Here is a 25,105-nt window from a genome sequence, read left to right as displayed (position 1 = left end):
TTTTCTGTGCAATTCTTATCTTTTACTGATCATTCCACCCAGTGGCTTGTTGGGATTTTTTTACACAAGAGATCAGAGTTCAAAACACCAGGGCACTGTATGTGCTAGGGAGTCCCTGCTCTCCCCACCTCTGGCTGGGGGCACCTGCGATGCAGAGATCTGCCCCCCTGAAATGGTGTAGCTGAGCGACCCCTGGGAGCAGTGCAAGCTGGGAGAAGACGGTGAAGACCAGCGGCCAACATTAAGGCTTCTCTCCAGAGCCTCACCCCCTCACAGAGACCTGTTGGCCAGGCCCTGAATACGAGGGACGTAGGGAAGTAGAAGAGCAAAGCTGTTACCCTGGCCGAAAGGTACCAAAGTGCATTGTTTCTCCTTGTCCCCACCAAACCCCGTTGGCTTCCTGCAACTCACTATCAACTTACACTTATATACACATTGGTGACTCCAAACTATCACGATGTGGGGGACCCTGGAATGGCAGAGTGGAAGAGGGGCTCCCCAGTGCCGGGGTCATGTCCCTTGGGCTCTGGCTTCTTAACCCCAATGTTGCCCTCTCCATGGTCACAGGCTTCTCACTTCTCAGATTTACTGAGAAGATGTAGCCGGCTCTTCACGTCTGCTGCTAGCCTGGACAGTGCTGGGAGTAGAGAACCATTCCAGGATTCCCCCAGAAGAGCCCATAGGCCCAGTGCCCAGCTCAATGGCTGGGGAGGGCGTCAGAGAAACCAGACTTCTGCAGGACTGTCCTGTACAAGGCAGGGGGCTGGAGACCCCTGCAGCCTGTCCCACCTGTGAGGAGGCTAGTGTGGGGCATACCTAAGGCCACATCAAGAGCCTCTGTGAATTCAAGTCTAGGAAAGGTTGTGCCCGATCTCCAGATCCATGTCCGCTTCAACCTCCTCCCCTTCAGATTTGAGCTCCCTGATTGGAAAGGGAGGAGCCAAATGTGGCTTGTCAGCCTGTCAGTCATCTTCTGACCAATCAGGAGATAGGGGAAAGTGATGATCCCTGAGCGTCCGTCTTCGCTGGCAGAGCCCAGTGGGGGACAATGGGCATGAACGAGTGGTCCGGCCACTGGCTCAGTTTTTGCTGGCGATCTTTTTCTTACGGGCTGACACCAGGTCGTAGAAGGGATCCTGGGTGATGCTAGTCCTGGATAGAGGAGGAGTGAGAGAGGTTCAGGGCTGGGAAATGACACGGGGAACCTGCAGCAAATGGACCCTCCCCAGAACACAGAACTGGGCATCTGCAGGCCCCTCCATAGCACCCTGCACCTCCAGCTAGCGTCGCGTCAGACTTTGCAGGCCATTGTAGGAGCCTGAAGGTTCTGTGTAAGGGCCTCCGGGCCCCAGATGGCTAAGCCGCTGGAGCCATAGGGATGGAGAGGCGAGGGGGTCAGGGACACCTACAGGTGCTAGAGTGTGAACATTTATCTCCCTTACAGAGGGCCACTCTCTTTTGAGTCCCTGGGGGCTATGCTCCTCTGTTCCCTTGCATTTAAAATAGCTGCTGCCCAAGTGCCCCACAGAAGCATGGCCAGCCCTCCAGCTCTGCATGCTGGCACAGCGTTGCCATTCACGTCTCTGCTCACTGGCGCACCACAGGCAGCTCTTGTCTCTGCTTGTGTCATGTCTCCCTTGACCTGAACTCATGGGGGAGCCATCTAGTCTCCCTCTGGGCCTGTCCCCTTACCGTATCGCCTCAATCCACAGATTGCGCTCCTCCGGCGTGGCGGCCGAGATCTTGTAGGACTGGTGTTTGCCTTCCACCACCTTCCCATCCCCATCTGTCTTGCAGGCTTTGATCTTCTGCCCCTTGCAGTTGGGATTGAAGAGCTCGAAGCAGTTCTGCAAGGAGAGACGGGGAGGGGAGGAGGGGGTTAGGGCAGTAAATCCGTTGTTCCAGTGGCCCAGCTTTAGGAGGTCAGGCTAAGGGAGTTTGCAGAGGTCGCAGTGGGCTTGTCTGTTCCTGAACTGGGGCCAGGGCTTTCACGCTCCAGGGATCTCAGCACTGTTGAGTTAGATTCGACTCGCTCAGACACTCCACAAGTAAATACAGCACCACTCTGCCCTCAGTGACTCCTTTGGCACCTTGGTCACTAACCCATGTTTTACAGACAGAAAGTACATTAGTCAAGACCCTGGAAAACACCCTATGGTTTGTACTGCACCCCACACAGCCTACCAGAGACAGACAGATGGGCTCACGGCCTAACATCTTTTGGGCAGGATGGCACTTCTAACAGTACAGCGTCACCTGCCATACTGCAACCAACACTGGTTCTGCATAAGAGACAGACAGAAAGGAGAGCACTTTGAGGTCAGCTTTCAGGGGGCACCTCTCTAACAGAACAGCGCTATTTCTTACTCAGAGGCTTTAAGTCCAGAAGGGACCGTCATGATCATCTAGTCTGACCTCCTGCACAGCGCAAGCCACAGAACCTCGCCAACCCACTCCTGTAATAGACCCTTGACCTCTGGCTGAATTACTGACGTCCTCACAGCATGTTTAAAGACTTCAAGTTACAGAGAATCTGCCATTTACACTAGTTTAAAGCTGCAAGTGACCTGTGCCCCATGCTGCAGAAGAATGGTCTCTGCCAAGCTGACCAGGGGAAAATGCCTTATCAACCCCAAATATGGCGATCAGTTGGACCCTGAGCATGTGGGCTAGACCCCCAGCCAGACACCTGGAAAAATTTCTCTGTTGTAACTCAGAGCCGTCCCCATCTAGTGTCCCATCACCCAACTTTGGAGATATTTGCTGCTAGCAGTCACATACCATTGTAGGCAGTCTCATCATACCATCTCCTCCATAAACTGATCAAACTCAGTTTTAAAGCCAGCTCGGGTTTTTGCCCCCACTGCTCCCCGTGGAAGGTTGTTCCAGAACATCACTCCTCTGATGGTTAGAAACCTTTGTCTAATTTCAAGCCTAAACTTGTTGATGACCAGTTTATGTACTTCCTCCAAAGTAGCACACTGTGGCATGGTACCAACTCCTGATGAAGGAATCAAATCTAGAGCTGGGCTGAGAAAGGTTGGTTCATTTCGTGGAGGATTCCAATATTTCAAAATTTGGCTCCATTCAGACTCAGAAGAAAACCCAGACATTTCAACATTGTCCATGGAAGGGAAAGCCCGGGGCCCCTGACTCAGAGATGGTCTGCCTGGCTGGCTGTCCTGGAGTTGCGGTCCCTGCAAACCTGGGCTCCCCGGCAGCCTACTGGGTGAGCAGCAGAGGTACTGGGGGGGTGGGATGCCAGGGAGGTTTCGAAAGGTGCCTGGTTTCCAGAGGAACTCCAACCAAACTGAACCATCCCCACAGAATGTTTCAATTTCAACTAACTGGCGAATTCCAATGAAAAACTTTCACTGGAATTTTTCCGCCCAGCGCTAACGGAGCCACCCCCTCTGAATGTCCCCTCCCACCCTGAGTGGCAGCCCATCCTAGACAGGCCTGAAGCACATCAGCAGGGATAAGGCGTGCAGGAAGTTTATCCCGCCACTGCCCTTGCTGTGCCTGCCCCGGTCTTGGAGGCGGAGGCAGGGCTTGGTCTCACCGCCAGTGCTTCTCACCCACACTCGGGGAGCTTTAAAGTGGAGAAGCTGCCTGGGTTAGGTCCCGGGGTGGGGCAGCTCACACTCCACCTTCCACGATGGCAGAGCACTGCCTGGGACAGTGCCACGGAGCGGGGCAGGAGGAGATAAACCTGCCAGCGTCTCTGATGACGCACGCGCGTCGCGGCGGTACCAAACGGTGGAGACGTACCGGCTTCTTGGGGTCGTCCACCTTGTGAATCGAGAGATTTTCCAGGGGAATGATCCCCAGAGGTTCTTTATCCTGCAAGCCAACGAGGAGCAGAGATGAGTGTCTGACATGCACCTCGACCAGTGACGTGCTGCTCCCCATTGCCTTGGCACACCCCTCTCCCGCCCCCTGAGCACGAAGGCAAAGCAGGTCCCTGACAGAAACCCAGAAACACACTGGCAAACCGGCAGACGCTTGCCATTCCAGACCGATTAGAACCAATCATGTGGCACCTTTTCGGTGCCCATGGCTGTAGCTGGCCAGAGTTCCGCCTGACAGACGGCGCTGTGTGGTTTTTTCTGATCAGTCTGGAACGGCATCTGTGGGTCATAGACTGGGGGTGGAGGAGTGGGAAATGGTGGGGCTCAGTCCAGGGATGGCAGAGTGGGCTGTATCCCCATCCCTCATGACCCCGGGAAAATGCAGCCCCTTGGGAGAGATTTGCTTGACTGGTGCACAGCCCTTACCGTGGTGTATTCAAAGTAGTACAGGCAGTTGTCGGTCAGAATGAACCAACGGCGCTTCCAGGTCTTCACCCGGCCTCCTAGGGGCAGCCAGATTCAAAATGTGTCAGTTACAGCATCCTCCCTCCCCACTCCATTCACCCTCTGAAGATTGGTCCCCAGGGACATAACCTCCACCCCACGCTGAGTGCACACAGGGAGTTGGCACGGCTTCAAACTAGGGGAAGGGGAGAGAGGCACGTCCTTAACATCCTTCTGAGCAGATTGGCTTTGGGAGCTGCGGGAGGGGGCTGTCTCTCTAGAGAACAGTCGGTAGGTTTGAACACCAGGGGTCAGTCTCAGCCCGTGGCAGCGGCAAGAAAGGCTGCTGTAGACCAGTGGTTCTCAATCTTTCCAAACTACAGTACCCCTTTCTGGAGTCTGATTTGTCTTGAGTACCCCGAGTTTCGCCTCACTTAAAATCTACTTGCTTTCAAATTCAGCCAAAAATACAAAAAGTGTCAGCACACAATTACGTTAAAATGGCTGCCTTTCTCATTTTTACCATATAATTATAAAATAAACCGACTGGAATGTAAATACTGTACTTACATTGCAGTGTATAGTAAATAGAGCAGTATAAAGAAGTCACTGTCTGTATGAAATTTTAGTTTGTAGTGACTTCGCTAGTGCTCTTTATATAGCCTGTTGTAAAACTAGACAAATATTTAGATGAGTTGATGTACCCCACAGAAGACCTTTGCGTACCCGCAGGGGTACCCCTGGTTGAGAACCACTGCTGTAGACATCCACACTGATGCACAGGAAACTCTGGGGATGTTCCTGGAGGAGATTTGCACACGGAGGGGATTCTTACCCAGTTTAAGGAGCCAGCCCTCACGGCTGGGGTTGAAGAAAGTGTGTGTGAGGTCATTCCCGTCATCCTCTGGGATGGAAAAGGGCTCACTCTTGATGCTCTCATACAGATTCTGCCCCCACAGAAAGAGGGAGAGAAATTAAAAAGCCTCAGCCAGCACATGGTGACTTGAGTTATCTCACTGACATGCCTTACAGGGGATGCTAGCTACGTGATACCCCTTAATGCTCACCTCACAGGGGCGAAACAGGAGTGGCATGTGGCCTTTCTACATCCTGTGCCAAAACAGGCCCCAGCTACATGCACACACACACATACACACATAACCAATGGGGAACACTCTTGTAAGGGAACAATCAGGTGTGGGTACACGGACACAGACACATGACCAATGGGGAACACTTCTATAATTAAGCCCTCAGGCACACACACACACACGCATACATGCACGCACACGGACAGCATTCTATTTTGAACCGACACACACACAGTGCAGAGGGCAACAATCAGCTACAGACGCACACCCATGAGCTACCAGGAACACCTCAGTACATTGCGCAGCTGTGGGTGAGGGATTCCAGTTTCTTGTCCTGTCCAGGGGTGACATTGTGCTGCTGGGATTTGACATCATTTATGACGCAAGGTTTTGTCAAAAAGGTTCCTGCAATTTCCTCCAAACAACCACCAGGAAGTGACATGATGCCAGAAATCTGAGCCCTCCACACTGAGGGACGAGCAGGGCTGGGAGAGTTGCTAAACAAACCCTGGGCTGCTGCTGGGGTGGGTGGGTGGCGTGAGCAGGACACAGTCAATACAGGGTTCTGAATGCCAGATCATCACTGTGGCCCAGACCTTTGATGCCAACTGGCAAAGGGCTCACGGTTATGTAACAATAAATCCCAGCAGGCCTGACAAACTCACTACACCCAGCACACTGTTGCCAGAATATTTAGCCAATACAGTCTTGTAAGGTATCATATGAAAACTGGTGACACACTGGTCATGAATGTCATGGTGTGAGGTACGTATGGGTTGTGCATAAAGAGTTGTGTAGCGGTGCTGGCGATATGGTCTTACCATGTGCTGTGGAGGCAGTTGACAAACAAGCCTGTCTTAGACAAAGGACTGGGGATTTACCTGTCTGCATGGATCAAGCTGTGGGAAAACAGCATGGCAGCATGACTTGATCACAAGCAAAGGACAATCAAAGTATATTTGCATCTAAAGTAAACAAAGCGATCGAGCCAATGGAGAAAGCCAATTGACCATAGGATGAAGAACTGGCTTGTCACCTGCACCCCAAAGAACAGGCAGCCGAGGAGAGGAACTTTGTCTGGGTTTACTTTTCAGCTAATACATTTCAAAGCTTTTCTGGACTATAAAAAGGAATCAAGGGGACTCCGTTATCCAGCACTTAGGGGGCAGCGCCCTGTGACTCAGTGAACGCTGGGCCCTCCTGCTCAAGGGGCTGTGGCTGCTGATAGCTTGATGGAGGTGAGAAAGCTGTTTAGGCAAACCTTGCCGTTTGCTAAGGTTAAGTTTGAGTCACTAGCTAAAGTGTTATTTCTGCGGTGTTTGTAACTGTCTCTTTCCCCCTGGCTTAGGATCTCTTAAATCTCTGTTCTGTGTTCATACACGTGTGCTGGGTTTCACTACAAACCATCTCAGTGCTGTGTACTACGGTAAAGAGTGTGTCCTCAGTGAGCAAGCAGGCTGGTGGGGATTCTGTCTGTTTGGAGACAGTAGACTTGCTATGTCTGTGGGCATCCGGGGACAGGGGCTCTTCCATTGGGTTTGGGACCTGGGGTTCCCTGAATGTTGCCTGCAAGGCACGGCTAAGCCTGGCAGAGTCTTGAGGAGATTGCTGGTGAGGTGGACAGATTGGTGTGGCAGGGAGCTGATACACACAGCTGATGCTCCAGCAAAGCGCTCTCTTGCTATGGCAGAGGGGTAACTCAGTGGCTTAAGGTTCTGGGCACCCCAAGAAAAGGTCCCAATCACTGCCCTGTGCAGGGCCCTGTCCACAGGCTAAACCTGAGCAGGGGACATTAGCCCTTCCTCCCGGGGCATAGTGTGAGAAGGGAGGAGCTGTCATGTTGCCTTCCTGAGGCTCAGCCATGTAGTCATGGCTGGTCTTACTGTTTAATTTGTGCCAGGGCTTGCTAGGGCTGAGCTCCAGCACCTCTGGGCCCGGCAGCTCATAGCCCTGGCACCTGAAGCTGTGGCTGGGGCCCAAGGCCAATTCGGGATCAGTGAAACCTGTGGTCCTGAGGGCTACAAATAGCATGGCATGTGCAGAAAGATATGCCAAAGCCCTTCCTTGAGCAAACGCCCCTCAGCGAAGACACACTGCAGTTGCAGAGCCAGACTCTGAGACCCTCACGAGTCGTCCCATGGTGGGAGTCAAGGGGAATGTTCATGGACACTACTCAGTGTGAGTAGGGGTTTCAGAATATGGCCCACAATGATATTATCATCATCATCATCATGCCCCAAATGCACCAGGCTGTGTACACACCCACACAGGAAGAGTCCATGCCCTGAACAGCTTTCAGACAAAGGCTGGGGCTAAGGGAGTCAGGTGCCCAGCTCTCTTTGCAAGTCACTGGGCATTGGCATTGGGTGCCTCACTCCATTAGGCCCTTTGAAAGTCCCAGCCCTACAAAGGCAGGCTTGCAGACACACAAATACACACTGGCAGACACACAACCCACTCACACATCCACTCTCTCAGCCCCGTGCTCAGACCCCTCCCCCCCCCGGACAGACACACCCACCACTAACCTGACTTGCACACGCGCATGCAACCCTCGCAGATTTGCTTTCTTGCTCTCTCTCTCTCTCTCACACACACACACACACACTTGCTCATACACACACTGCACACTCTGCCCTCGCACTCTCCGACCCATGCTTTCCTGCTCTGCGACACAAACCCTGGCCCACAAGGCCACATTTGCAGGCTCTTTCCAATGCTCCCTCCCTGCCCCCGGCCACAGCACATCCTCTCCTCTGCCAGCCACTCGTAGCCCCCTCCTGGAGCACCCCTACTCCCCAAGCCTGGTAGGCTCCACTTAGTCCTCGTTCCTTGGCAGATGCATGACGCACCTTGAGCCCAGCGGGCCCTGGGCTCTTGAGAAGGGAGGAATACATGGACTCTCCCACTCTCAGGGACCATCAATGCTCCAAGAAGGGGCCACTCAGAAATCAGCCTGACGCCACAGGGAGGGGTATTGACGATGCCTTCGGCTGGGTCAGGTAGTTCTCCCGGCTCAGCGCCCGGCAGGCGAGGCGAGAGGAGCACTCACCCGCAGGAGCAGTTCGGGCAGGTCCCCTCCGTTGTTGATGCCGCGGTTCATGGACACGAACCTCTCGAAGGGGGGCTTGTCCTTCACGTTGGGGTTGTGCAAGCTGGTGTTCAACATGATGATGGAGAAGGAGAGCACGTAGCACGTATCTGCCGGTGAGTGAGAAAGCGCACAGGGGTGTGTGTGTGTGTGTGCCTGGCAGGATCGCCACCCCCAGACATCACTGCCAGGGGAACAATGCCCCCGGGGTTCTGGGGAGGGATGGGCGGGAGGCTTCCCCATTCCCTTTGAGGCTCTAGCAAGGTTCCAGTCACAGTGGGAGGGGGCTGTCACCCTGTGCCTGGACCCTGTTAATTGCCCTTGGGTCCCACGGGAAAAGAGGATCGCTTGTTCCTTTGGTCTCGAGCACTGAGTGCATGGATCCCATAGAGACCTCGGGAGGCTGTTCACCCCACTGGGGTCTGATGGCGGGCACGCGGGGGGACACAAGACCCAGGGGGACATGAGACCCAGGGGGTGGGAGTGACATTTATTTGCCTCCTTGGCCTTGTGCCATTACGTGACAACACTGCTTTAGGACAGGAAGCTGACGATGCTCATAGACTTTAAGGTCAGAAGGGACCATCGTGATCATCTAGTCTGACTCCTGCACAGATGCTGATTTAGCACTATGGGAGGACGTGACCGCTGGGACACAGTTATGGTGCCCCTCCGAGCCCACGTGAAATGCTGGAACGTGAAGCCTGCAAGGTAAGCAGCTCCCGCACACCACGGGCACAAGGAATGCACACGGGTGGGCTGGGCCGATCGTTCCCGAGCACGGAGCTGTGGGCTGGACGCACAGGCTTTTGGCCCTGACAGGTTTTTCACTGCTGAGACAGGATGCGGAGGGTCAGCATTAAAACGACTCAGCTGCCCCAGTGCAGATCACTAACAACTGCGAAGAGCGATACCAGCTGGCGTCAATCAGTGCAGACTCCACTGGTTTCCATGCAGCTGAGCATGGTCACACCAGCTGCGGACATGGCCCAGTGGATTTCTGTCAGTGAAACTGAGAGCAGAATTATCCCCTGTCTCTAGAAAAGCCACCTACAGTTAGGAACTGGCAGAAGTGACAGGGGACTGACCGGGGCCAAATCACCTGACCTAAGGGAAGATAAAGCTGGAGGTGCCACATTTGCTCTTCAAACACTGCCCTCTATATTTTGCGAGTGGTGGATCATGGCCCCTCTTTAGCTAATACTGGCAGCTCATCCCCTCTGTCCTCCTCTGCAGCTACCTGTCGACTGGAAGACTCCTGGGTTACACTGGCAGTACCAGTTGGCGAAGGCTTCCATCATCCGATCAATCTTCTGGGCCTCCCCGGGCAGGCGGAAGCTCCACAAGAACTGCCTGCAACGACACCCCACCCGTGGGCTAGTCACGTGCTGGCCAGGCAGGCTCCTGGACACATGCCCCCTTCTCCACGCCCCTAATGCACAGGGGTGCCATCCTTCCTCCCCTGGAAGTGTGGGAGTCCTCCCTCCACACAGAGAAGACAACAGGATGCCCTCACGTGAAACTGGGGCATCTTTCTTCCAAAGACGAGTGCAATGGAACAGCCAGCCTAGGACCCCGGAGGTTTTCCCCTCAGCACACAATGAGATGCCCATCCTGGGAAACAGAGAGCCTTCCCCAGCTCCTAGGGCAACAACTGGACGCTGTCCCTGAGAAACGAAGATCCTCCCCCAAAAAACGGAAGTGCGACAGGGCACCTGGTCCAGGGACCATGGCCTCTCTCCCCACCCTGTGGGTGTCCAGCAAGATGCTCTCTTAGCAAACGGGGACCTCTCTCCCCAATGCACTGTCTCAGATGAGACGCCTGCCCCAGGACACAGGCTGCCTCAGCTGACACTGCACAAGAGTCCAAGGAAAAGCCCTTGTGGGAAATATGAGGGCTCAGTGAGATGCCCTTGAAATGGGGGGATCCCTCTCCCGCAGCACATGGAGACCGCACACGTGTCCGCCCCTGGAAACAGCAGGCCCTACCCCCCAACACACCAGGGCATGATGGGCCACCCCTGGAGGAATGAGAGGGGCCAACATATGAAAAAGGAGGAGGCCCTCCTACGACACAGAGGTGATTCTTCCCTAACACAGGGAGCCACAGCAAGATGATGCCCCCCCCAGGGAAATGGGGGTCACACTCCCCAGTGCGCCACACAGCAATGGGATGCCGCCCTGGGAAGCGGGTTTCTCTGCGTTGGTGCAGTCAGACACCCAGGTGTGAAAATGGGGGGCGGGGGCCTCCCAGACGAATGCTTGGGAATCTCCGTCCCCACTCTGAGCCATCTCCCTAGCCCCGGGCCCTCTGGCGTGCATTGGTCTTTGCAGCCCTGCGGGGCACCGTGGGCAACCAGGCGCGGGCCCCCACTCCAACGCCGGGCCTCTCTGGCTGGCTGCTCACTCACCTTAGCGCCTGCACCAGGTTGAGGTTGGCGAAGGAGTGGCATTCCACGAAGGCCTGAAGGATCTGCAGGTTCATCGGGTCCCTGGTGGAGGGAACAGGGCATAGTGGGGGGAGGCATAGGGAGAGAAGGATACTGAGACGATGACTCAGTGCCTTACTATGTGACTTAGAGCAGAGCTGGGCTTGGACCCCTCAGATCTCTGATTCCCCCAGGGGCATCGGCGTACCTCCCCCTCTCTCTGCTTTCAAAATTCAGCTCCCCTTCCCACACAAAAAGATGCCAGGACCTTTGGCAATGTTGTTATACTGGTGCCTTCTCCGCACTAAGGGTTTGCCTTAATTACAGCTATCAGCGGCAGCGCAGCTGCCCCAGTGCTCACCCCTTGCATCTACAGAGTAAACCGCTAGACTCTGAGCTATACCGCCAGTTGGCTTACCTCCGTTTCAAGCAGGGCCGAGCTCCCTGAGTGCAAGTAGCAGCTTTGCCTGTCTACACAAGAAGCTGCAATGGTTCAGCGACACTGAGGGCTGAAACTGGGTCTAACCCCAGCTGTAGACAAGGCCTAGGAGAGTTAAATGAGCCAGGGAAGACTCACCTCTCTCCCAGGTAGTCCCCGATGGCTGTCTTGTTCAGGCCTTCTCCCTTGTAGAGGAACCTGGCGATCTCTCGCAAGTCTGAGGACAGCACCTTGTGTTCAGTCAAGTACTGGATCCCCTGGGGGAAGAGCACACACACGCTGTGAGTGATCCCCCGATGGAGAAGGACAGTTTAATTTAAAACCCGGGATTTCATGTTTCTCCAGTGCTGCAGGCCTCCTCCCAACTCCAGCTCTGCTGAGGTCCCACTACTCACCCTCGCCCTTGGAATGCAGGTGGGAAGCACACAGCCAAGTTTGCTCTCTCAATCCCTCCCCTCATGTTCCTCACAGGAGCGAATGCTGTGCCCATCCCTCACCCTATCCTGGCATGCCTGGGACCTCTAGTGTCAAGGAGCTGCCAGGCTCCTGGGTAGAGCTGTGTGGAGCACGGGAATTCTGTTTCACGCAGGATTTTGAGATTTCAAAAGCATGTCTTTGTTTCAATCCACTGGAACCTGAAAATTTCAGATTTTGCTGCGGAAGAAAATTACCCCTCAAAATTCACTGTGGGTCAATTGAAATGTTTTGTGCCCGCAAAATTGGTTTGTTTCCATTCCAAAAACGGTTATATTCTATTATGATGTGCCGGATAATGCACAGTTTAAAAAATTCCAAAATGGAGCCTCTTTTCGAAAGGAAAAATGGAAACGCTCTCTTCTGAAAATGTCCAAATGGGATGTTTCAGCATTGTCGGAACTCCCCACGCCCCTCCTATACCTGCGTGCCTTTTTTTTCCCCTCTGAAACAGAATTTCGACAAAATTGACACAATTTTGCGAAGTGTTTTGGTTTCAACAGAGCTGCATTTTCCAATGGAAAAAAAGGTCCTTCTAAGTTTTTTCAACCAGCTCTATTCCAAAGTAACAGCTGCTGCCCTGCTCCCACCCCGCCACCTCTGGTCAGAGTAGCACTCTTTAAAGAGCCTGCGCTATCTCTTGGTGCAATCCCTCTGCGCACAGGGTCAGCACAAAGACCAGGTGTCACTAAAGTCCCACTTAGGGCCTCAAAGCAGGGCTTGACTTAACTCTACATAAGAGACTGCAAGGGGCCTGATTGCCAGCTGGGAATAGAGAGAAGCCCTAATGGTGATCTGCTGGTGCTCAGGAGTGAATGTCACTGTGCTCTGTGGGTTGGTGTGCATTGCCAGCAGTTGCTGTGATGGTACTGAAGGGCAGAGGTGATGCTAGTAGCCCATTGGGGACCCTATCAGGAATATTTTGGGGTGGCCCCCCACAACACTTAATAAAAAGCGAATAGGGGGCCCCCTGGAACTTCTTGGGGCTCTAAGCAATTGCTTAGAGTGCTTATGCCTAGTGCTGGCTCTGCTGGAGGATCATCTTTTGCGTCGCAGTGTGGAGGGGGAGGAGGCGTGGTGGAAAGTTAGTCGGAGCAGCAGCAGCTGAACAGGAGCCTGAGAGATGGTTGCTGTGGTTAAAATGATGGGGGGGCTGATCTTTCTGTTGCAGCTTGTGGTTTTCTTTGTAGAGCACACACTAAGTGGTCCAGCAGAGAGCGGGAGGGAAGAGAAAGCGGCCCGTAGGTCTCTTCTTGCTAATCACCTTCACCTCCGCCTTTACACCCTGCTCTGAGTCTCTGGCTGGCGGGGTAGGGAGTGCGGGTCGCACGGGGGGGGGGGGGGGGGGGGGGGGGGGAGTTATCCAGAGCGTGGGAGACCCAGACTTGTTTTGCAGTCTTAGACTCTCATTCCCAGGCCAGCAGGAGTGGCCTGGCCTGGCCTGCTCTGAGTGCGAGAAAGCCTCACATCCTTTCGGGTGACCTCCCTCCCCACCCAGCCAACCCAGGAATAGGTTTTAGAGGAATCTGTGTCAAACATGGGGGTGAGAGAGCCTGGGCTGGGGATTGACAGACAGAAGAGTCAGTGGGTTGATTAATTCTTCCCCAGTTCTTCTCCTTCCTCCTCCAGTTGTTTCTCTTCTGTTGTGGGGGTGCTTTGACTGACACATGTCAGTACAATGGGTCATGGGGAGGCAGTATTGCTCAGAGCTCTCAGAAGTTATCATGACGTGGGACATTGCATGTCAGTGCTATACAGGGCTGAGAAACCAGCCTCCCCCTCCACCCCATCGCCAGTTTCTGGGGTCCTGCATATGTCTGCCCCGATGCTGGAATGAATGAATTTGGAGTGGGAAGCTCGGGTCTGATCTGTAGCAAAGAGAGCTCCATATGGGATGCCAATAAGCAGCAGTCGGAACAATGCACACTACCTTTGTGGGGTCCATGTTGAATTTCTTCCGGCCCATGCACAGATCTTTGTCCTTCTGAATCATTTTGCTGCGGATGCAAAAGTGAAGAATCAAGCATGGAACAAAGAGGAGCAGCCAGCTGGATTACCCTCCAGGGCAGGGCAGGAGGGAGGCTGAGTTCCCAACAGGGAGTTCCTGGATCTTAGCTTTGGCTTGCTCTGGCAGGCGAGGGGAGAAGCCATGCACCCACGCCGGCCTATGTCCATCCTAAGGCAGGGGGAGTTCACCCCATGGAGCCTGGAATGTCTCAAGGGCTGGTGTTTTGCTGAACTCACTGCTCTCTAGTAAAGAGAAATCCCACAAGAGAGAGCAGGAGCAAACTCCCTCCCTCATTTTCCATGTGTTCAGAATCTCTACAGACTGCTTTAAATCAGGCCCCTGGTTCCTTGTCCCTCCTGAAGAGGAGCCATGCAGCCTGTGCACCAGAGGAACATCCATGCAATCGCCACCTCCCTCCAGGCTCCCCGGCCCGTGGCTGGATCCTCACCTCTCTTCTTTGCTTTGGAAGCAATCTATCTCTGCAAACACCGCTGCAATCTCGTCCTTCAGTTTCTGTGGGAGGAGGAGACCGAGGGTGAGAGACAGCCAGGGGAAGGAAGATAGCCCAAATGTCTTGTCTCACCCCTTGGTGGCTGCCAAAGCCCTGCTGGCGTGGCCAGGGCCAGCCCAGTTCACTGACCTTTTTAACAGGGCCAGCCAGAGTGTCTTATCAATAAAGCTACCAAGCAGGGGGAGTCACCTTGGGCAGGGGGCTGCTCAGTCCTCAGTCAGAGGGAGCTGCCCATGCATTTGTCATTCAGCAGTCGCCAAACAGACTGCTGAGCTGGTGGGGCTGCTCCGCACCAGATTCTACCATTGAAACATGAAATTCAGCCCCTCTGAACACCTGATATCTCATGGCCCCTAGTCGGCTGCCTCTGGGTTACAAAGGGAGCCAAGTTCTCAGAGACTCATAGACTTTAAGGTCAGAAGGGACCATTATGATCATCTAGTCTGACCTCCTGCACAATGCAGGCCACAAAGCCTCACCCATCCACTCCTGTAATAGATCCCTGACCTATGACTGAGTTATTGAAGTCTTCAAATCATGGTTTAAAGACTTCAGGATACAGAGAATCCACCAACAAGTAAGCCGGGCCCCAGGCTGCAGAGGAAGGCAAAAAAAAAAAAACCAAACAAAAAAACCCAGGGCCTATGCCAATCTGCCCTGGGGGAAAATTCCTTCCCAACCCCAAATATGGAGATCAGCTAAACCCTGAGCATGTGGGCAAGAAGTTCTTGGGGTTCTTCTCTCCACGCTTCTGTTTCTCCTCCCACCCTTTGCCTGGCAAGTCAATTTAGTTTGTAAGCCCTTCCGGGCAGGGACTGTCCCTGAGTACATGTTTGTACAGCACCTAGCACAATGGAGCCCTGATCTTGGCTATTGTAATAAAAATTATTTGTTGTTATTATTATTCTTTTCCAGGACTATGTCTTTCAGCTGCTGAATAAGCAATTTTAGATCTACTAGCTGTTTAACCCTAGTGATAATGCATCAAGATTACTGGAGAAATTCCGCAGGGGAAGAATCTCCATCCTGGGACCCAAGCACATCCTGCCCCTTTGGTCAATGACCTGTTACCAACCAGCTTTGGGGACATGATAAATTCAGACTATTGGCCCCTCTAGTCCAATATATTGTCTCTTGCCACACTGAGTCAGTCCTGTGGTACCTCTAATCAGGTATCCTATCTCCTCCGCTGGCAGTGCTGGAGGGTTCAAGGATGGCAAACAAACAATGCACATAGCCAGTTGTGCAAAGCTGTACATGCAGGGCAGGGGGATTCATTCCTGACTCTGTGGCAATCACTTCACACCCGGAAGCACAAGGTGGGATTATTTATCTGGTAGAACTTGGTTTAACCTTCTATTCTAGTCAAGGCCTTGCATTACACTCATCACCGGGGCATTTGAGCACCTGCAGATTGTGGGCAAATCAACATAGCTCCACTAATCTGGCTCAATAAGCTCTTCAGGGTCTGATGCTGGTAAACCAGGTGCCAGCTCCTGCCAAGGCTCCTAAGTCTCATTGAACATTGACAAATGCATAGCTGGGTACCAGTCTGACTCCCTTGTGTGTTAGTGTTGCTAAAATAGGTATTAGATTTATAGAGATGTGTTTAGTGTTTGGTCTTTATGAAATGCTTGTGAGATGCTGCCTGCATTAATCTCACTTACAATAGCTGTATCCCATGTTATAAAGTAATGTTTAAGCATTTGCTTTGTAACTATAAAAGGGTTTGCTATGAAACTGGAAACCTGCAGAGTCAGGAAAGAAGCATCACCAAGTGTGAAATACTGGTTTACCACAAGAAGTGTCATCTCCTACCCAAAAACAAAGGCCCATAGACACCAGATGAATCATTGTGGAACATTAGTGGACAAAAGCCTTTGTTGATTGCTCCCCGCACACCCATGTATGACTTCCCCCCACTCTGGGGGAAGGGAATAAAAATCCCTGACCAGAGGGAACTGTATTACTCTGCTGCTTGGAATTTGGAGAGGGTAATATTTCTAAGCATAAGCAAGGGATCCTCAAGCTGCTTAGCTGGATTAGCCCTAGAGGACATATAAAGCCTGCACATTTCAGTAGCTTCTATTACTTTTTGAAACTTAAGACTGCAACTCATTTGTGTGTGTATGTTGACCTGCTTTAACCTTGTAAATAACGTCTTCATTTCTTTTTCCTAGTCAATAAAGCTTTAGTTCGTTTAATATAGGACTGGGTACAAGCATTGTCTTTGGTGAGAGATCTAAAGTACAATTGATCTGGGGTAAGTGATTGGTCCTTTGGGACTGGGAGTAACCTGAATATTGTGATTTTTGATGTAAGGGATCACAAAGGCAGGCTTGCCCGGGTGGCACGATAGACTCGAGTGCCCAGGGGGACTGTCTGTGACTCTGTGTTAAGGCTGTTGCAGTGCCTGAGGAGTTCACATGTGGTGGTTGGTTAAATCTAATAATAGAACACACAGCCAATTTGGGGTTTGTGCCCTGGTTTGTAACAGCCTGCCCTGAGGTTGTGAGCCACTCTAGAAAGTGTGACACAGTGCAGGGGCTCAGATGCCATGGAATTGAACAGAATAGAAAGTGTCTTTTTTCATTTTGTATAGTGCCACGACAGCCAGGGTGCTAGGCAAGTAATACATGCTAATTATTAGTCACAACAAATATTGGGACCGCTGCTGTAAATTGGCATAGATCCATTCGTGTCAACAGAGCTACCTTGATTTGTACCAGCAGAGGATCTGGGCTGTTAGTGTCATGGATCATAAAATTAGCCAGCCGTTTTAAAATGGCCAGTTATTATGTTTGACTTGATGCTGTCTTGCAACAGAGAGTTCCCCAGGTTGGATGTGCTGTATGCTGCTTATTGATGGGACTGGTGCCATTTGAATCTCAGAATTCAAGATCTGATCGTGCACATGAGAGTATCTACTGCTAGCTGGGATGTGTTGTTTGTAAAGGGTTTCCCCAGAGAGGAGGTTCTGGGAAGCCTAGCCTGGTCCAGAGATGGAGAGGGGCACAATGGCCCATACCTGAATGTCCTCCAGGAGCTCCTTCCTGTGCTGCTTGATAGTCTCTAGTTCAACCTTTTCCGCCTCGCTCAGATCAGATGGCCCTGGAAATACAGAAGGAACAATGAATGCCAGGAAGAACGGGAGCTGTCTCAGGGCAAGCAGAGCCCCACATCACAACGTTGTGTGCAGGACAAAGCAACCCCTGCCATTCCAGTCCTGAGCTGCTCCTTCCCCTAACATTCTGCCATGGCACCTCATTCCTGCCATGCTCCCTAGTTTGTGATCTCAGTCCTGGGACCCAATCCCAGCTCTGCCAATGCTCCTCCTGACCCTGCAGCAGTCCTGGGTACCACACCTCAGTGCCAATGTCCCTCAGCCCTGATCTTGCAACAACCCCCTTGTTTCACTCCCAGGGCTCTCCTGAGTAGAGGCATCCAATCTTGCCAGATTTTGTTTTGTGGTTTCTCATATAAACACGAGAAAGTCTTTCATGAGCAAGATCAGGATAAATGAACTTGATAAAGCAGTGATCTAAATACTAAATTTAATCCAATCCAAAGCCATTGGCTTGTTCTATCTATCTATTTATCTATCTATCTATCTATCTATCTATCAATCAGAAATTAAAGCCATTTTATTAAATGCAGAAACAGATACAAGAAATAAATGCAAAAGGGAAACAGAAATGGTTTAGTAGAGAATCTAAGTTTATTCCATTTTGAGGAGAGGGTTTTTGGGAGGGTCATCAGAGGAAGAAGAGTAATGGGGCCAGGGGGGCCTCTTCCAACGACCGCAGGCTATGCACAGATGTAACTAGGCCTGCTCTTGTTTCCCCTCTTCACAGGAAGACAAGTGATGACAGAGATGAGAAGACCACAGAATGATTCATAAAAGACCTAGAAGAAGCAATGGAGCGACAGCATAGCAGCTAAATATAATCTGGCCAGTGCATAGTGTTCAGCAAGAATCAGAGGAGAAATAGGAAGCTGCAGAAGCAGAAACTGAGAGTCCACGTCAGCGACCAGGGAAGGCGTGGAGTCCAGGGGAGCCACGCATCAACTCACACGCACTGGTGTGTTGAGAGCTCACACTCTGAGCCCCAGGTCAGGACCTTCTCAAACACCTTTCCCACCCCCGAGTCAGGTCAATCCAGCAGATATGTTTCATGGGTGCATGCACTAAAATCCCCTGGGCCTCCCGGGTCTGGGGGGAAAGAGGAAGTCTCACCAGCTGCCTTGGAAACTCTTCGTGTGCCTCGCAAGCATGGAACAATTTCTAAAAATATGGTGGAAAAGGGGAAGGGGAGAGAAAAGAGAAGGAGGAGAAAGAACAGTGATCTCAGAGCACACGTGCTTGTTTCCTGCAGCATCCCAGAAGACTGGGGATAGGACGGCCCCATTAGACACCTACAACATGTTTCTACCAACCCCAGTGCTGCTCACTGAACTCTAGTGGCTTCCTGCCAGGCTTCACATGCCCTGGGGATGCCCAACACAGACTAAGGGGGCAGAGTCACCCCAAGCGATAGCCCTTGCCCAGCCTCCTGCAGACACTTGTATAAATGGCATTGTCTGAGTTGAGGCCACTGGGACAAGGATAACTGTGTGGACCGGAGCTTGGAATCTAGGGCTGGGAAGGAACATATCCCCGAACTCTGGAGGCAGTGCTGGTGAGGACCTGGAGGAAGCTGCATTGTCCAAGCCTCCATGCAATGCAGGTAGGGTGGGAAAATGCCTGTTCTCATAGACTCATAGATTCTAAGGCCTGTAGGGACTACCATGACCGTCAAGTCTGCCGTCCTGCACACCACAGGCCACAGAACCTCACCCACCCACTCCTGTAGTAGGCCCATGACCTCTGGCTGAGTTATTGAAGTTCTCAAATCATGATTTAAAGACTTCAAGTTACAAAGTATCCACCATTTACTCTAATTCAAATCCGCAAGTGACCCGTGCCCCACGCTGCAGAGGAAGATGAATCCCCTCCCCGCCCCCCACGTCTCTGCCAATCTGATCTGGGGGCAAAATTCCTTCCTGACCCCAAATATGACAGTCAGTTAAACCCTGAACATGTTGGTGAGACCCACCAGCCAGGCACCTGGGAATGAATTCTCTGTAGTAACTTAGAGCCCTCCACATCTAGTGTCTCATCACCAGCTGTGGGAGATATTTGCTAACAGCAGTCATGGATGGGCCACATGCCATTGTAGGCCACCTCATCATACCATCCCCTCCAGAAATTGATCAAGCTCAGTCTTAAAACAAGTTAGGCTTTTTGTCCCCACTTCTCCCCCGAACTTCACTCCTCTGATGGTGCGAAACCTTCATCTAATTTCTAGCCTAAATTTATTGATGGCCAGTTTATGGGCATTTGTTCTTGTGCCAGCATGGGCCCTTAACTTAAAGAACTCCTCTCTCTCCCTGGTGTTTATCCCTCTGATGTATTTATAGAGAGCACTTTGTTAAGCTAAGCAAGCCAAGCTCCTTAAGTCTCCTCTCGTAAGGTAGGTTCTCCATTCCTCTGATCATCCTCGTAGCCCTTCTCTGCACCTGTTCCAGTTTGAATCCATCTTTCTTAAACATAGGAGACCAGAATTGCATACCCTATTCCAGATGAGGGCCCACCAGTGCCTAGTATAATGGTGCTAACACTTTCCTGTCTCTACTGGAAATACCTTGGCTCATGCATCCTAGGACTGCATTAGCAACCTGCAACAACCAGACCTGCAGGCTTGACAAATGAATTATGATGACCTACTGCCTGGCAAACGGGCTGCCTAACTCCACTTCAAAATCCCTGGGTTGCAGCTTTATTGTGCCAAGTACAGCTCAAGCAGGGAAGGAGGCAAAGGTGGCTTGATGTCACTTTTATGCCCCCTTATCCCAGGGTCAACAAGAGACCAGGCCAGCCCTTGGTGTGAGCTAGAGCAGCCTCAGGCCTGCTACAACCTTATCTCCCCCTCCCCCGCCTGGGGCGGTTCTGGCATCTGGGGAGCAGCAGGGAGGGCACATATTGCCTAGCCTTGCCTCCTCTATGCTCTTGATGGCTATGGTGTTGATGTGACTGATGTGCTACCATGGATGCTCTGCATCAGCTGGGGGTATCTTCCACTGACCAGTGAAGCTGGCACTATGGCTGCTTTGCTTTGGAGAAGCATCTGTAGGGAACCCAAGAATCTAGCCCCTATAGACATCGACTGTCCACGTGGCCAAAGCTGAGGCTGGAAATAATAGGGGTTCCCTCTCCTTGCGAATACTACCAAACCGCAGAAGAAAGAAATGAGTTCTCTTCCCTCCTTGACTGAAAGAGCCAAGAATGGGAGCAGAGGGAAAGTGATGGACAGACTAAGTCAGACACAGAAGGGGAGAAAAGGGGGATAAAGATGAGGCTGAGCAAGAAATGGGGCATGTGGGTCAGATTTACAAAGAGACTTAGGCGCCTAAAGATGCGACGAGATGCCCAGTGGGATTTTTCAAAAGCACCTAAGCAGCTGAGGCACCTACCTCCCACTGTCAGTAACTTTGTGCTGTGTGAATTTAATTGATGTGCCTCTCTTTCATTGTGCTTCCCTGGCAGACATTCCACACCTCTGCATTTGGGTAGCAGAGATACGAACTGACTACTCTGAGTCCTTTGTTGCCTGCTTTGGATTCCACAGTTAAATCTGTGGGGAAAGTAGAGAAAATAACCTCAAATTCACCCCTTTGCCCACAAAGTCCTGCAGTGAGCCAGAGTCTAGTGGCTTATTTGGAGAACTGTCCCTTGAAAACCATGGTTACATGAGGGCAACTATCCTACTTAGACTGTAAGCCCATTGGGGCAAGGGCCGACTTTTTGTTCTGTGTTTGTACAGCACCTAGCACAATGGAGTCCTCGACCATGCTTAGTGTTCCTAGGTGCTATGGTCATCAATAATAAATAATAATAATGTGCACAGATCCCAGTGCAGGCAGCTGGGCTCTACTTTCCCGACAGCAGAGGAGTCTCATGGCAGCATGATGATTCCCCTTTCCTTCCTTTCCTGCTTTTATAGAAAATGAAGCCTGGGAAGTTGGAAAGGGAGTGTCCCAGTGGATCTTCTCACCGGCCAACTCCAAAACCTTAAGGCTGAGCTTGTGCATGGCAATGCAGTCACAGGGTGAAGTTCACGTCGGTACAGAAGACCCACATAAAATCTAGGCAACAGCTAAGTTCCACGTAAGCCCTATTTTCAGGACTTAACTGGGACATAAATGATGCATAGGCCATGTATAGGCCCTCTGCACAGGGTTAAATTTCACCCACACTGAACAGGAGTCAGTTAAGTCAAGACAATGCATCAGTCAGCCAACACCCCCAAAGGTTTCATGAGCTGCTATCATCTCCCCATGACACAGTCACACCTGTATTTTCAAAACCAACCTCCAGCATGGATAGTGCAAATGTGGTGACGATACAACACACAAGCAAAATAATGAATACAATGGGTTTAACTAGCCGGACATGCCTAAAATCACATACTGTAGCCAGGCATCTAAATGAATACAGCTTCAGACACAAACAATTGCACCTGCAATTTCCTCCCTCCATTAGTAACGGGTACAAAACTGTACTGGTAACACTAGACGCCAGGCTAAACTCAGGATCCACAATACAACGGCCTTTGTTCTACCTTGGCAGGAGTTTGAATTCTCAGCCAAAAAGAGGCAGCCGCAGACCTCTAAGCTCCTCACCCCACAGCATGGATCCCTCTCCCAGCATCACCACTGGTTTGATTCTGCCATGATCATCTCCCCACACTCCATCCCATGAGCGCAGCCCAGGGCCCTGTCTGTGTAGCTCTCTCCCGCTTACGAACGCACAAGATGCAGTCGCTCAGCTGGCCCGCAGGGAAAGGGGTGGGAGTCCCTGCCATTCAGGGTTGCCCTGTCACTCATCCATGGACTGTGAGGGCACTCAGGAGGTCGAAGAATTTTTCCACAAAAACAGACCACAGCTGGCCCAGAGAGGTGCAAATGGCATCCCCCAGCACCAGCAGGGGTTGCTGCTCCCCAGTGGGAGTCTCTCCAGGCAGTGGAGAAGGGAGAATTCACACCACCACCCTCCATGGGGATCATGCTATGGGGTGGACGATCTTAAACTGCAGAAGCTTCACCATTGAAAGCTGCCCAAGGGATACACTCAACCAGGGCAATCTCTTGGCCCCCTGACCATGTCTCCTCCCCAGAAAGCAGAGCTGATTTTTCAATTGGTGCCAGCCAACTGTGGGTCCCCAGGCCAGGTGGGGCTAGTGGGTACCTGGCACTGCTCCAAAGGCCTCAAGGCAGATTTCCTGCCCGTGAAGACCCTTCCCCAAATGTCTGTCCGTGTCAAATCAAGCCCCAAGACCAATAGCTCAGCTCAGCAATAAAATCATAGGCCTGGATATATCCGTGAAAACCACAGCAACACAACTACTGCACTTAAGCTGCTCAGGGCAAGGACCATCTTTCTGTTGCGTGTTTGTACAGCACCTTACACTGTGGGCCCCTGGTTTATGGCTGGAGCCCCAGGCCCTACTGCGGTACAAAGAATAACAATATTCATAACATCCAATAATTCATTTTGGCTATTCACAACATTAGAGCAACCATATTTTCATGCTAGACAACTAGTTTTGAGATCCACGGACAATTGACCTTGCCTGGAGAAGTGAGGATGTCAGCTTACAGGTTTGACTATTAATCTCAGTGAGCGACTGACGATTTTTTTCAAGCACTGAGGGCCAGGTCTGCCAAGAAGCTCCGCCTCCATGAAGGCATCTGAGTGAAACGGCCAGTGCTCAGCACCCGGCAGCTTCTGTTGTTTTCAATGGGAGCTGAGCACCTATGGAACTCTGGCCACTTGGTTTGGGCTGAAAAACCAGCCCTCAGTTTTCTCCTTGTCTCGTGCTCCTCGCTTGCTGTCTTGAATCAGGTCACGTCCATGGATGTGTGGTACTATCAGTGATTTGCGGCAGCAGTGTCCCCATGTTAATATTTTTCCCTCCCCCACCAGAGTGTGTCCTCCCACACAGTCTCCACTCTCAAAAGCATACGCATTTTTTCCTTCTTCAGAATGGGTCCGGCCCAAAGAGAGCTGAGTCGGGGACCAGCCAGAAGCCCTTTTGTCTGTCAGCTCCCACCTTGTCGCCCACCACTTACCAAAGTAGGAAATATGTTTTGATCTTGCTCATCTCCTCTCTGCTACTTCTGCCTTTCTTGCTTCTTTTGGGGGTAGGCATACTCCCTCTCCCCCACCCACATTTCCAACTGCTGGGGAGAGGGCAATTGACTGCAGATCACTCCCTCTCTCCTTTGCTCGGGGGCTGCTTTACTGTTACTGTGCCCCAGGTGCCATCATTTACACCAGTGCCGTGCACTGCCAAATCAGAATGCTGGGGGGCTACACGCACTCATTTTGCACATGCAGGAGGTGCTATGCAGCAAAGGACCCAGCCCCAGGCAGGGGAGCGAAGGCTTTTGCAGTTTTGTTGTTAAACATGCAAGCCATGCTTTTGCACCTTTTTCCTGTCACACTGAGGCTGCATCAAAGGAAACTGTTGTTTACAGTCAGATGCTGACCCCCCAGTCCAAGCACCACGCACCCTGGATGCCCCAGACTGGGCCATGCAGACTCCATGCTTCCTTGCTGTCTAGCTAGTCTGAGAGTCACTGATACAAGGGAGTTAACCTCCCTGTCTGCACAAAGCTCAGTAACGACTTGATCCAGGACCCATTTATGTCAGTGGGTAGGCTCCCAATGACATCCACAGGGAGCTGGATCAGGTCCTATATAACTGGGAGGGACAGAGGGAGGTGAAAACAGCATGACATCTGTAAGCTATAAATCCCACCCAGAGCATCTGGGGAACTCCCTGCCCCTTTCCCCCAGCACCCCACTCCAGCTGGTGACACTTATTCAATCAATCTGCCCTGACAGAGCCTAGTGGGTTAGCAGCACTTGCATCAATAAGACAGAGGAAACACGTGACCACAGGAAAGACTTACCGGTGGGACAAATGTCCATCCTGGGGTCTGCTGAAAGGAGAGTTCTTTCAACAGCCGTCAGTTTCTCTTCCCCCTCTGCGCTTGTGAGTGCCTGCTAGAATTAGTGCTACTTCAGCCAGTAACTAAAAGTGTGTCAGCTGGCTGGACTATGTTGTCTAGTGGCTCCACCCACATCTCCTCCCCCTCTTGCTCATATTGGTGAAGGCACTGATGAACTCATGCTGCTAAGAACACGCAAACCCCTTTTGGTTATTTCCTAAAAATAAAATGAACAGAGCCACCAGCAGAAGCCAAGTTATTTAAACATGGGCAGCCATTTGGCTCTTTGCTGGGGGGTTGATCCCGAGAGTCACTGTCCTCTGGTTTTACCCAGAATGCTCTGGGGAGAAAGGAAGAGGAAAGTTAGCATCTCAAACAACCACCTTGTTTATGGGATGATTTTATGCTGGGGAAAAAGGTTCCCTCGCCCTCAGCTCGAAGCTCCAGAAATAAATCAGCAATAGGTGGCAGGGTGGGTGAGAATTCCAAAATCTGCATGTGTCGGGTCCCACACTGCCTGGTGCTGACAGCGGAGGGACTTGTATCCAAGCCAGGCTCCTTTCTTCCCATCCCAAACTGGCCCTAGCCAGGACTGACTGGGCTGTGGAGAGTGAGCGTCCATTGCTCCTGATCCTGCCTGTGCTGTGTCTATTCTCGCAAGACATAGAGCACTTTAACTGTCAGAGTGTCAAGCTCTCTCTTCCCCTTCCC

The 25,105-nt window shown here is 51.8% G+C and overlaps 1 protein-coding gene across 1 annotated transcript; it reads right to left on the bottom strand.

Moving 5' to 3' along the window:
* On the bottom strand, positions 1–24,461 carry CYTH4 (cytohesin 4). The gene is made up of 13 exons (XM_067559009.1): positions 24,356–24,461; positions 17,367–17,449; positions 14,276–14,340; positions 13,750–13,816; positions 11,484–11,602; positions 10,889–10,969; positions 9,718–9,830; positions 8,439–8,587; positions 5,131–5,242; positions 4,278–4,354; positions 3,772–3,843; positions 1,693–1,847; positions 1–1,152 (listed from the first exon to the last, which is right to left on the bottom strand). Exons 1-13 carry the CDS (start codon positions 24,372–24,374, stop codon positions 1,080–1,082), a joined length of 1,185 nt encoding a protein of 394 aa, XP_067415110.1. The 5' UTR covers positions 24,375–24,461; the 3' UTR covers positions 1–1,079.
* Between the last annotated feature and the right edge of the window lie 644 nt (positions 24,462–25,105).

The sequence above is a fragment of the Emydura macquarii genome, unplaced genomic scaffold (assembly GCF_026122565.2).
Source record: "Emydura macquarii macquarii isolate MOO-44397 ecotype Brisbane River unplaced genomic scaffold, CSIRO-AGI_Emac_v2 contig_2205, whole genome shotgun sequence".
Lineage (NCBI taxonomy): Eukaryota > Metazoa > Chordata > Testudines > Chelidae > Emydura > Emydura macquarii.
This window is presented reverse-complemented; position numbering and strand designations above follow the sequence as displayed.